At 39.0% G+C, this 13,538-nt stretch overlaps 2 protein-coding genes across 5 annotated transcripts in view; one reads left to right on the forward strand and one right to left on the reverse strand.

Moving 5' to 3' along the window:
- Window positions 1-195: 195 nt before the first annotated feature.
- Window positions 196-11,977, forward strand: znf341 (zinc finger protein 341). 2 transcript variants are annotated; one of them, XM_028001224.1, is made up of 16 exons: window positions 196-251; window positions 1,124-1,234; window positions 2,326-2,516; window positions 3,488-3,637; window positions 3,709-4,038; window positions 4,151-4,322; window positions 6,034-6,127; window positions 6,208-6,298; window positions 6,725-6,884; window positions 6,961-7,193; window positions 8,248-8,456; window positions 8,681-8,777; window positions 9,042-9,174; window positions 9,302-9,413; window positions 9,547-9,617; window positions 10,525-11,977. In XM_028001224.1, the coding sequence occupies exons 1-16, from the start codon at window positions 221-223 to the stop codon at window positions 11,067-11,069; spliced, it is 2,730 nt and encodes a 909-aa protein (XP_027857025.1). In that variant the 5' UTR covers window positions 196-220; the 3' UTR covers window positions 11,070-11,977. The 2 variants fall into 2 exon arrangements, with proteins under 2 accessions (XP_027857025.1, XP_027857103.1); XM_028001302.1 differs by having other exon boundaries at window positions 6,037-6,127.
- Window positions 11,286-13,538, reverse strand: part of itchb (itchy E3 ubiquitin protein ligase b) — a 29,664-nt gene continuing 27,411 nt past the window's right edge. For all 3 annotated transcript variants that reach the window (XM_028001395.1, XM_028001478.1, XM_028001556.1), the window contains one exon: window positions 11,286-13,509. In XM_028001395.1, coding sequence (XP_027857196.1) covers window positions 13,410-13,509 — 100 coding nt within the window. In that variant the 3' untranslated portion in view covers window positions 11,286-13,409. The remainder of the gene's footprint in view (window positions 13,510-13,538) is intronic.

Raw genomic sequence — 13,538 nt, forward strand, 5'->3', positions numbered from 1 at the left:
CATTATTTTCAAGTTATTTTTTATACAAGTACTTAATACATATTTATTATTAGCTGTTACACTTTGTAACTTAAGTAAAACCTACCCCCAATAACTTGAATTTTCCGTCAAGCCTTCATGTCTAAAATGCTTTTCTCACGTTTTCTTAACTTTTGTGTATTTACACCAAGCAGCAGGCATTGCTAGTAGAGCGTCTATTACACAAAAGGAGAGCTTCAAGATGGCGCAGGCAATATTTGAGGTGCTCGAAGGTAGTAATATTCATTTTATTGTTGAATAACCATAAACACAGTGGCGCATTTGAGGATATTTTTGATAAATATATTTTGTGGTTTTTATGGAAATCAGAAAAACATGTCTGAATCTCAGTTAGACGTTTATTATTGTAGAGAACAGAAAAACTCTGAAAGTGTAAATGTAAACAACCAAGGAGATATGAAATATTTTCCCGTTTTTATTCCAGCCATTTTCTATCAGACATCCTATTGTGGGTGCGCAGTTTGAGGCGATATTCGTTTCTCTCGCTGTCCTTTTAAACTGCAACACGCTGTCACAAGTCTACTAAGTTGTTTCAAGCTTCGATTTTAGGCCTGATGTGTTTAGGATTTCATATTAACATTGAACCCATGTACAACTTGTAATCAGAGTACAAAACCTCAGTGGTTGGAGACGTAAACACATAGAAAGCTGAACATTTTGCAGAAATTATGTTTTCTTTGCACAACTAAATCATTTTTAACTCTAGAACCTGTTCACACTTTTTCCACATCATAACCAAAAACTTTAATATAGTTTGTAGTGATTTCATGTGATGGAAAAAGTAGTGCATAAATGTAACTGAAGTGTTATGGAAAATGATACACTGTTTTTTATTTTATTTCTTAAGAATAATAACAATAATAATAATAAGAAAAAAAAGCTCTGAAAAATATGGTGTACATTTGTATTCTGACTGCCTTTACTCAGATACCCCTAAATAAAATGTGCAACCAACTGCTTTCAGAATTGCCTGATTAGTAAGTAGAGGATCAAAACTACTGCTCGATATGTCAGAATGCACAACATATTATGAAAAGAACTACTTTTGTCACAGTGACCTGATCTCCATCTATATCTTCCTCAGGCATGGACAACCAGACTGTGCTGGCAGTCCAGTCACTGCTGGATGGTCAAGGTGGAGTTCCTGACCCAAACAGCCAAAATGTCTCTGCGACGCCGGCCATCCAGCCCATGGGTACGTGAGATCACTCACAGGGTTCCTGCACAGTCTGGAATAATATGGCAAAATTACAGTTTAATATGGGGAAAAATACACACAAACTTTAGAAACTTTATTTCTTATTCCATTTTTTTCTAAGCCAGAAAAAAAAAAAATCTAAATTTCTTCTTATGTGAGCTCTTGCATTATTTGGATGATGACCTTAATTTTTAGTTTCAAGAAAACTTGAGTTTTGGTCAGAAAATTTTAAAATGTAAACACAAAAAGGCAATTTCACAGCTTTGTGGCCTCCAAATCTTTTTATTTGTATGTTTTGAATTGAATTCAAAGCTGGACTGGGTTTAATTTGGATACTTTTACAAACATTAATATAATTGATTATACAAAGTCCTGTCCACATTTACCATGTTTTCTAAATTTTAACTGATTGAAGATTATACAGATGCAAAAAAACAGAAGAGTGGAATTGGAAGGGAGGTTGAGCACTGTGTGTAAAAAAGACAATTAAACTTAAATGGACAATCTGTATCTAAATGTTAAAAAATGTTGTAAAAAAATTCTGGAAAATACCTTTGTAAATGATTTTTCCCCTACCTCTGCAGATTATGCTATTTTCTTTTAAGAAAGATAGTTTGGGAGAAATATATTGATAATGGCATAGTAATGCAATTTTGCCATTTTAAAGACTAATAAACTTAAATTTTGTAAATAACATTCCATACAGGGAGATATTTTAAATATCCAAAGTAAAGCACAACAAACAAAATCATTCAATAAAATATAGATAAAAATAACACAACAGAAACCATAAATAAAGTGAATTGTGAAGTGTCTGTAAACAAATTTGCCCTTCAAAAAATATAAATCATCAGAATGGAAATCATTGGGTGATTAATTAACTGCTTGTTGCATGGAGCTCAGGAAGGAGTTACTACAAATGTCCCATTAGATCAGGAGAACACATGCAGGAATTCACTGCTTGGAGTGATGAACCAGTTTGTATGAAATATTCTGTTTGCTCTCGTTTTCATCTGCAGTCATCCATCAAGCAGGAATTTTTTTCCCACTAATAATAACCGGACTGGTTGTTTTTAATCATCCTGCAGACGACGAAGACGTGTTCCTGTGTGGGAAGTGTAAGAAACAGTTCAACTCTCTGCCTGGCTTCATGACGCACAAGAGGGAGCAGTGCCAGTCTGGCGCCCCCTCCCTGTCCACCGTGTCCCTGGCCTCCACCAACGCCTACGCTCCTGTCCCGTCAATCGGCTCCGTACCCCAAACTGCCGCCAACAGACAGGTGAGGACAGAGCGGGGTGTACTGTAACTGGAACGATGTGTTTTGGTCAGTTGTGATCAATACTGAGCTTTGTGGCAACAGACATTCCAGCTGAGTTCTACTTAATATAAATAAGTATGTGGAAAAAGGATCTGTGATGCTGCAGGCCCGTTTCCTTTTTGTTAAGGAATATCAGTGGAAACTAAGAGATTGCAGAGCATACGAATGCCTCAAATCTGATTGCCTACTCACTTTGCTTGCAGCAATCCCTTCTCCTGAGCAAGTATGTGTTGACAATGGAGAGGAACAATTCTCTTGTTATTGTTGTTTTAAAAATAAAGATACTTGGAAAAAATAGATATTATTTATTATTATTTAAATATATATTAGCTCCAAATTTGGATTCTTTCAGACTCATTTATTAATAGATTTGAGACCGATTAATATTTGATGTGACTAATACATCAGTGCAGTAATCTGGCCCAGTGGTTTTTAAAGTATTAAGTAGTGCCCTCGGAAAAATGGCAGATATAAAAAAATGTCAAGTTAAAAAGTTGAGTCTAATACATTTTTAATCAGAAAATGTTAATATTTCTTTAATATTAAAATCTAATCTGCTTTTCAATCATAACTGCAAAATATAAGTTAAAGTAATTTATTGTAATGTTATTTGCCATGTTCATCTTTCTGATCGTCTGCCAGTCAAATTTATCAAGCTAGCATGAAATCAGAAGGTCTGATGTAGCATTTATGCTAAACGAAGGTAATAATTATTGAACAGAGAATAAAAATGAGAAGAAACCCAGACGTTTTAAAGTTGGTGTTTCTCTACATATTTAATGGCACAAAAAGGAAATGGTTCTTAGCTAATGCTAGCCGAGAAGCTGATGGTATTTGGATACACTAATTATCAAATCTGCAACAAAATGCTAAAAAACTACTAAAGGCTATCTGTAGTTGTTTAAATTCCTTCTATCCTGCTCGGCCATCAGGTATCCACCTATATAACAGTCCCTCCATCTCCTCTGACTCACACTCTGGTGCAAGGCAACGTGCTGGTCAGCGACGATGTCCTCATGTCGGCCATCTCCGCCTTCACCTCCATCGACCAGCCCATGGCCGCCATGCAGACGCCCATACAGGTACATCCAGGAGCGGCCGCTGCTTTGCTCCAACTGAAACACATTCTTCAGATGTTTTGCTGTTATTGCAGAGCAACCTGAGCATGCACACAGCGGGGGTATCGTATCTTCAGCACCACCACCACCACCACCACCACCATCATCAGCAGCAGCAGCAGCATCAGCAGCAGGCTTCCCACCCTCTGCCCTCCAGCCAGGCACCGCCCCCCGCTCTGCCAGCTGGGCAGCCCACCCAGCAGCCCCTCTCCTCCCAGGTGCCAGTGAGCCACAGCAACTCGGTGGTGCAGGTGTACAGCACTATGCCCCACATGGCAGGCCCTGCTGCTGCCGCAGCAGCTGCTGGTGCTGGCGGTGCAGCAGAGATCCATACGTTAGGCCTGCCAGCTTTCCACCCTGTTCAGGTGAGTTCCTCCACCTCTCTGATTCCTGCTGCGGTTCTCAATATCTCATACACCATCCAGTTCCAGTTCCCGTGTTTCTTACTTGTTTCCTTCTCACTGGGTGCCCGGCCAGTGCGTGGAGGGCCAGTCATTCAGCAGCAGTCCCGTCTACAGCCCCGGGAAGCAGGGCAGCAAAGCAAAGAGCTGCAGCCACATGGGCAGCATGGCGGAGCTGAGTGACTTTGAAAAGGTCATCATACCTAAACAGCCCCGGACCAGCAAGAAGACAACGGACGGAGCAGCAGGTGATGGCTTACTAGAGTCACGTTTTGTCACTTAACAACTACTTTATGTATGCAAAGATGGGGAGAGTAACCAAAATGTGGACTCAAGTAGGAGTGTCACTACTTCAACATATTTTTACTCAATTAAAAGTAACAAGTAACAATCCAAGAAATTTTACTGAAGTACAGAGTAACTGATCAGAACATCAATTAATAATTAAGAACTACATCAGAAGATGGACCAAAATATAAAGTTATGTGGTCATTTTGGTATTTTAAGAATCAAAATGAAAATCAGTCACTCATATTCACACACATTCACACGCACTCACACACCCCTTCACATGTCGATGATGTGTGAATGCGTGTGAATGCAGCTGTGGTTGTAGCCACAGCTGCAGTAATGTTTGTGTTTAGCTGTGAAGTGAAGGAAACGATGCCTGGTTTTCTAGAGTTTTTGCAAATCATTGATTTATTTGTTTTCAGCTGATTTCCTTCTTTTAATGGCGCTGGCTCAGCTGGCTGCCTGCAGACACAGCTCCTGTCATGTGCTGTAACTGCGAAATAATTTCCCTGCTGGGATGAATAAAGTAAAAATTATTATTATTATTATTTAACACTTCATTGTTCACAAGAGGAAATTAAATCTTCACATCAACTCTGGCCAGCTTTCTGTTCAGGATCAGACCGGAGGTGTCGACTTCACATGTTAGGTTATAAAACATTCAAGGGTTTGTAGTGTTAGTGAGGCCGCCTCTGGCAGACAGCTGGAGATACAGCTTGGGCCAAATATAATTGTGCTGCGGGCCAAATTGGGTTGCAGGGCCATAGTTTAACCCACAACTTAAATCCTCTAAAATGCTCTGTAACATGACAGTGGCTCAAAATATACCAGTAAACCCACCAATGAAAGGAAACATGGACAGCTACAAGAAGATATTCAGTCAAAAGTGTAAGACTAGATTAGGCCGGTCACCATACAAATGTATACTTATCTAATTCTAAATTGTCCCAGAACTTATTGTGATAAATTATATTTTTGTTTTCAGATAATTTTTAAGTAATATATTGTTAATGGCATAATAATGTAAGTTTTCCCTCTCAAAGACTAATGAACTGGAAGACATTTTAATTATTAAAATTAAATCACAACTACCAAAAAACCCAGCAAACAACCAAAACCATGAAGAAAATAGATTATGAAGTCTCTATTAACAAAATTACACTTAATAAAATATTAATCAGAATGGAAATGATCAAGAGCTTAATTTATTAAGCAATTCATTGATTTATTGCTTACTGAGATAAATTATTACGACAGGTTTGGAAAAGGCAAAAGTTAAGTCCCCCTAACTTTTTCCTTTTTCCACAGATAAAAAAAATCACATGAACATTTTGTAAAAAGGAACTGAATACTAAATATTCAGTTCCAATATGTGTACAAGTTACAGATAAATCACAATCTGCCTAAAATATTACAGGAATAAACAATCAACCATTCAAGGTATTGATGCAAAGCAGAAGTGCCAATCAAGTTGAAAAAGTCTTTACTATGATGCTGATTATGATATATACATATATATATATATTTATTGTCTATTTTAGATTCATACATTTTATTATTAATTATTTATTTTATCATTATTGGAGCCTTGCAACAACATTTTGCTCAAAATGTAGATTTTAAATGACAGTAAAGTCTATAATTCTAGTTCTAGGTTTCTCTCCTCAGCAGATCACCTGAAGGGAAAAGGTCCGAAGCTGAAGTGTAATTTCTGCGATAAGTTTTTCTCCAAAAACTTTGACCTCCAGCAGCACATCAGAAGGTGAGCAGCATAACGTGGACTTCACCCACCAACTGACTCCAGTGTCGATGGAGACCAATTGGTCTGTTTTCTGCCTGCAGCCACACAGGAGAGAAACCGTTCCAGTGCATCGTTTGTGGGCGGGCCTTCGCCCAGAAGTCCAATGTGAAGAAACACATGCAGACTCACAAGGTGGACTGTCTGTTTTTGTTTTTCTAGAGGTGAATTTTAAGATGGTTGAAGTAAATACATAAATGTGCAAAAAAAAAAAAAGATTCTACATGGGAATCACAGTTCTTCGGCCTGGAATTCAGTTCAAAATGGTCAAATCGATTTGAGTCTGCTTAATGTTTTGTAAAATTGTTTTTTATTCATTTTTTTATATTTTTGTATTTAAAGCCAGGCAGTTAAGATCATAATAGAATTGTTTTGAATAAATGTTGTATTTGTTTCCTCTTGTCAGTCACATAATTTGAACTCTTGACCGTTTGAAAAGAAAAACTGGTTTCTGAATTAAATATCGTATCTGAACCCTAAAAATTGGAATCAACTCAAATCACAAAACAGAGAGATTCACATCTGTATGAACGAGCGCCCCCTGCTGTCCTGACTGTCCAGGTGTGGCCGATGAGCGTGGCAAACACCGTGTCCCGGCTGCCAATTACTGTGAAGGTGGTTCCCGTTTCATTCATTGAGGAAGAACGGATGGCGGAGCGGCAGAAACAAGGCAACATGGACCGAGACCAGATTCAAGCAGAACCAGAGCCGGTCCAAACGGGTGAGCTTCAATTTCAGGACAACAAAACTAACTCCAGATTCACAACCTGTACAGTGAGCTCACTTCCTGTTTACAGAGGAACCAGGGGAGGAGGCAGCGACAGAGGCTGAACCCGGTCTGACAGCCAGCCGAGGGGAAGACGCCCAGGATGGTCACACTCGCTCAATGTCCGACCAGAACCAGCAGGGCGGCGCTCAAACCAAGCAGATTGTTGTGATAGACAGTTCCTACCAGTGCCAGTTCTGCACCTGCAAGTTCAAGACCTACTTCCAACTCAAGTCTCACCTGACCCAGCATAAAGGCGAGCAGGTGAGGCAGGAGAAAATAATTTATTTATTTTTTTGTCCCCCGTCAAATTATATAAACCTTTTGGAAATATCATGAATAAGGCTACAAACCTTTGTAAACTGTAGATCCACATTACCTGTGTAGAGTCTGATGCATCTGGGGATAATTACAGCAAATGTAAAGAGGTTTTGGGAAATAAAATCCCTCGGTGTTTATCTTTGGCACAGGTTGGCACCTTCTACAAGACTGGTTATTTCTGTGTTTTGATAGAAGTATAAAATCACACACATGAACAAGGAATGCAAAACACACATATTTTTGTACAATAATCTTAACATGCTCGAAAAGGAGTAGGAAGAAGTAAGAAACTTATGAACTCCTACCCCATAAACTCATACAATATTTTCAGATGGACCCTCATTATTTAAAAAAATGTAAGCAAATGATATAATAAGCAAATGATATAGGTCAATTAATTTTACATGTGTAAAATGGCTTGTTTTTGATTTTATTTTTATTGAATTATAACAAAGCAGTAAGAACATTTTAGATTTGATTCTAATTTAAGTCTATATTTTGGAAATCCAGTGTAAAACAAAAAACAATTACAACAAATTTAGGTACATTTTATTGAAAAAAATTAAAACTACCAAAATCTGTACATTTTTGGCACCATCAGAGTTCCCTACAATGTCTTTTTGATTAAGTGTTCCTGGTCACTACTAGCCGAGAGTCTGACATTTCCATGGTTACCAAATATGGCTATATCTATGCTGAGGGAGGTTCAGTAATGAGGGAACAAAGTTAAAATCCATTTCTTGTTCAGAGGTTTGGGGCGAAACAAGCAGAGAGAAATGTTTTGTTTTTCTGTTCTAAGCAGCTGAAGCCTGAAGAATCTCATTCAAGATCACATTAAAAAGTATAGAAATTGAGTTAAAAGTGAAGAAATTTAGTTTGCTTTTTAATCTTTTGTACAAGTTCCAGTACACATAAGTAATGGAGATTGAGAAGATTGGGACTAAAGTTGTGTCAGACATGCAGCCGCTCTTACTGCTTGCTGTGTGTTTCCCTGCAGGTGTATAAGTGTGTGTTGAAGAGCTGCTCCCAGACCTTCCAGAAGCTTGACCACTTCCTGGAACACATCCGGACGCACCAGGAGCAGCTGACGTACCGCTGCCACCTCTGCAGCAAGGTCTTCCCCTCCCTGTTTGAGCTGGGAGTCCACCAGTACTCCCACTGCTTCTGCCCACAGCAGAACACCCGCAAGGAGACGAGCGTGTTCAGGTCAAGACAGCCACTCCTCCTGCAGGATGTTCCTTCTGACACATCAGCTTCAGTAAACATGTAGAAGAAATGTCTGTGTATCTATCTATATCTAGTTTTCTACTATATTCAAAAATTCCCCTCCGACTTTTTTCTTTAGTCCAAATACAACAGAAAACTCCCAAAGCATTTCCTTTACATGCAGGGTTTAGTTTTTACTAGAGTGTCTCTGTGTGTCACTGCAGGTGTGTGAAATGTCAGAGCAGATATTCAACCCAGGAAGCTCTGGAGCAACACCTGCTGACCGCCTCCCACAGCTTCCCTTGCCCTCACTGTCAGAAGGTATGCCTCTCACCATCATGCTGCACATATCTAAGGCTCAGAGTGATACAATAGTTGCTCATGTTTGGACAAGAGAGAAAATCAGGAGCAGCAAAGTTTTTTAAACACCATTTCATTCTGAGTCTTGAGTTCCTTATTATGTCAGTAGGTGTTGCTATAGTGATTAAAGCTACTCTTGATCTTTTAACACCAAAGTCTCTCACTTTTAGCTGGAAATGTCTGGATAAGCTCTGATCTGCTTGCCGTCTCTCTGTTCATCATCAGGTCTTCCCATGTGAGAGATACTTCCGGCGCCACTTGCCCACTCATGGCGTTGGAGGAAGATTTAAGTGTCAGATCTGCAAGAAGGCCTTCAAGACTGAGCACTACCTCAAGCTGCACACTCGCATTCACTCAGGTCTGAAATTTAACGAAGGTTTTTTCCAACTCAGATCTAAAATGTGCAGTTTCAGTTTGTAGTGTTAAGTCAGGGAACTTGTGTGAACCTTGAATCCAACAAAAGATGAGTTTTATTCCGTTTCCAGGTGAGAAACCGTACAAGTGTTCCCTCTGTGAGGCGACGTTCAACAGAAAGGACAAAGTGAAGAGACACATGCTGATCCACGAGCCTTTTAAGAAATACAAGTGTCCCTTCAGGTGAGGCTCCTGAAGGAGGACGAGTAAAAAAGTTCCGAACTTCTTCCCCTGACCCGAACTATGTAATTATAGCTCAAATACTTTAATGTTTTTACACATTTTTGCATCTATTCTCCCTTATTTCCTTTTTCAGGACACATGTGGGCTGCACCAAAGAATTCAACAGACCAGACAAACTGAAAGCCCACATCCTGTCACATTCTGGTGAGAAAACGACGGTCCATCTGTCTGAAGATCTTCCTAGTTTACATACACAAGCTTCTGGCACAATTCTGCTAGGATATCTGACCACTCTTCTTACCACATTGGGTTGAGTCCATTTATCAGGAACTGATTGCTTTCCAGACGTTGCTTTAGTCTTTGTGGTCAAACAGCTCATCTATGTCTCATCTGGGGTTCAAAATTCAATCAAGCTCGAAGTGTTGAGTCCATATATTTTGTAATGATCAAACATGAAGCTTGTTGTGTGGCTGTGGTGGAACCATCAATGGTTGGAACCACTAATTAGAAAATTAGCTACCCTAGTAACCCTAAAGCACTAAACCATCAGCATGGTATTTAGAGGAAGCTAAGTTCACTAAGCTTTTTCAAAGTTACCAAAAATAGTAAATGGAAAATTTAGTTCCACAGTAGTGAAAGTGTGTCCACCAATGCATGACATAAAACCAAATATTAGTGCAGATATAAATACTTTTTTGACCTCATATTAATATTGTTTAATATAAGAAAATTACAGGTTTCTACAGGTTTTACCATCTCAAATTAAAGATGCTTTAAGACCATTATGAATGGAATTTACTTAGCTGGATGAAGTTTGGTGATGAAATTTGCACTTTCTAAAATAAAATTAATATCCATAATGACCATATTAAAGCCCAAATTACTTTTTAAAAATGAATTTAAGACATTTTAAGGGCTTTATTTTAGATAGATGAATTTAAGACTTAAGACTCTTTATACAGACACCCTGAGAAAATCTACATTAAATTCAAACCTGTGCTCTTTATTCTTGGTGTTAAAGTTGTCAAAAGTTGATTGTGTAAATTTCTCATATATTCTAGAATTTTTTTTGGCATTTGCTCTTTTTGTAACCAGCTCTCCTCTCTGCCAGGTATCAAACCCTACAAGTGTCTGTTCTGTCAGAAGGCGTTCAGCCGCAGGGCTCACATGCTGGAGCATCAGCAGTCCCACACAGACAACTACAGGTTCAGGTGCTCTACATGTAACAAGGGGTTCACCAGGCAGAGCTACTACAGAGACCACAAATGTCCCACAGTGGGAGACAGGACAGGAGCAGAGGAGAGGACAGAGGAGAACGAGGAGGCCGATGAGGCTGCAGGAGCATTGGCGGTTGAGGAGCAGGAAGGAGAGCGCAACGGGAGGAGAAGCAGGTTCACGAGGATTTCCAAACGCTTGCAGACTAATGGAGAGGAGGCAGAGGAAGAGGACGGCTCCGATGGAGACCAGGAGATAGGAGAAACTCAGCCAGGGGACGAAGAGGGGACCGATGGAGGCCGCCATGCTGCCATGGCTACCACCGAGGGACAGACTGAGAGAGGGGCAGAGGGACATGGTGGCATGGAAACCAGTGACGAGCTGCAGACACAGACTGGGACCAATGCCCACAACAGTTCACAGAGGCAGCCATGTTTGTAGTCCAAACCTGCCTCTTTATTTAAGCTGTTTCCTGTACTGGGAAATGAGAATATTTGTTTTATATTAAAACAGTTCCATTGTTCAGATGTTTTATGATCATTTCCCCCAGAGTTTTGTATAGAATATAATTAAAATTAACTCATGCAAGTATTTCAGCCTTCAGGTTTTTTTTTTTTTTTAAACACATTTACCTTCACCAGAACACCAAAAACAGAATGTTTTGAGTTCATTTATTAACGTGACAATTCCTATGTTACACATCTTTCATGTACATAAGCAGTTAGAGAGAAAAGAAAATAGAGCATTGCCTTAAACTTCGTATTTAAAATGTTTAGAAACTTTGCTATGAACACCATTTACAGCTTCTTGTCCTGTACAGGAGTGACAGTGGTTTAGCTGGATTAACCAGGATTCTGGAAAATATTTAAACAAATATTAGCATCTTTATTTTTATTTCCATATATGTTCGTTTACGATGTTCAAGAGTTTCCATTGTGAAAAATTCAAAAATGAGCACAACTTGACCTTTGATCCTCATACATCCATTACTTTCATACAGTTGTTCTCTTAACTAAAATTACCAATAAATCTTCCTACCTCAGTTTCTCCTGGACATTTCTGATCAATTTATTTATTCCAATGGGGGAATGAATCAGTCTGATCAGAGAGAATTATTTTACCACATGACCAACTGTTTCTGTTGGCTGGGAGACTGAGGGGGGGAAAGGCTAAAAACTGATAATTCATCTTGAATCCAAAGTTCATCAGTTAGTTTCCTCTCCTGGTTCAGTGTGTGACTACACAGTTTAAACAGACAGTCTTCACAACACGAGGTTTCATTTTATTACATAATCTTCCTCAGCTTCAACACTTGGTGAGGAAAAAGTTTTTTGGTGATTAAAAAAAAGCCATGACTTTCTGGAGTGCTGGAGTTTCAGCACTCCAGATTTATTGGCACCCAGGACAAAAATATTTAAAAAGCCTCAAAATAAATTCTGCTTTCTTTGCAGTAAAATATTCTTCATAAAGAATCTGAAAAATTGACTTTTAATCTTTCAGTTTAGATTCAGTTTATATCTCATGTTCAATTACTTTTCACTTTCCGTTTATAAAATTACCACAATTGGTTTCCTTAAACATTTGTTTTAAAATGCCATAACAAGCATTTTTAAATTTACACTTTGCTTTTAAATGACATCTCTCAACAGATTTCTCTAAGCTTTCTGATTCATTTTAAAAGCTGCTTCACACATCTTCACCAGGGGTGCTCATTAATGCAGTTACAATAAAATATATTATTTTTCACAAGTTCAGACATAATGAGCTATAAATGAGAGGTGTAAGGAGAGAGGCGGGATTTAAATTTCCTCAGTTATTGCTGACTTTTGAAAACGACATTTGCATCCCTTCCTTTTTGAGGTCTGTTGTGAAAGATGTCAAAATAAGGCAAGAAAACACTTGTTCATGTTTCAAATGCTACATGTTTAAAAGAGACAACCGGGTTGCAATGCAAGTGCCTCATAGGATTACATTTTATTTGGTTTGATGCAGTATTATCCTTCTTCTGGTCTTCTGGGGATTTTTAAGTAATTGGTTTAATTAAGACTATTTCTGTACATTAAAAGACCAAAAAAAGGTCATTAAAGCTGTTAAGAACATTAAGATTCTTCCAGAATACTCTAATCCATATTGTCCTGTTATTACAGATCACAGTGTGCAGACTCCAGCCCTATAAAACTAGGGCCAGTTAAATGGTTTTTATAACATTTGCCACCACCATTAAAAAAAATAATGGAGGTTACAACACTGTTCACAATCATTCATCGATTCACAGACTCAAAACACGACATAATCCAGAGCGCAAAACAAAAGCAAGGAATCCCAAATCTCTGAAGCACCAAGATTGTCTGTTATTGAAGCTTTTGAAAGTCATTAATGTTAACTTAAGAGAGGAAGAATCATTTAAATCATTAGTACAGACTCAGATTAGAAAGCGACTCGTTTTGGGGGAACTTAGCCAAGTTGAAAACTTAAAGCCACGCCCTCTACGTTTCAGATCGTGCCCCCGCTCATGAGTTTCTCTCGTTGACATGACGACCGCGTTTGGAAGGCAGCCTTCGGATTTTGGTTTTGAAGGAATATGAAATTCTGCTCCCGCTCATGAAGCCATGAGAGGTTTGCTGTGAGGATTTCCCCGATCCCGACTACTGTACATGCTGGCAGCCATCTCACCAGCCGGTGCATGCAGACGAGCGTCGCCTCTCCCAAACACCTGCTGCTTCTGCAGGCTGGCGCTCCCTGATTTAAACATTGTCGGGGTTTTCCCACTTTGTCTCCCTTTCACTCCTGTCCGAATCCTTCCGTCTCCTCAATAGCGAACATCAGCTTCTCCTTGAGTTGTTCGTAGCTCTTATAGGGCGGCAAGTCCAATCTGTTGAAGCTGCAGCACGAAAATAAACACATTAGAGA

Source organism: Xiphophorus couchianus, chromosome 1, assembly GCF_001444195.1.
Source record: "Xiphophorus couchianus chromosome 1, X_couchianus-1.0, whole genome shotgun sequence".
Lineage (NCBI taxonomy): Eukaryota > Metazoa > Chordata > Actinopteri > Cyprinodontiformes > Poeciliidae > Xiphophorus > Xiphophorus couchianus.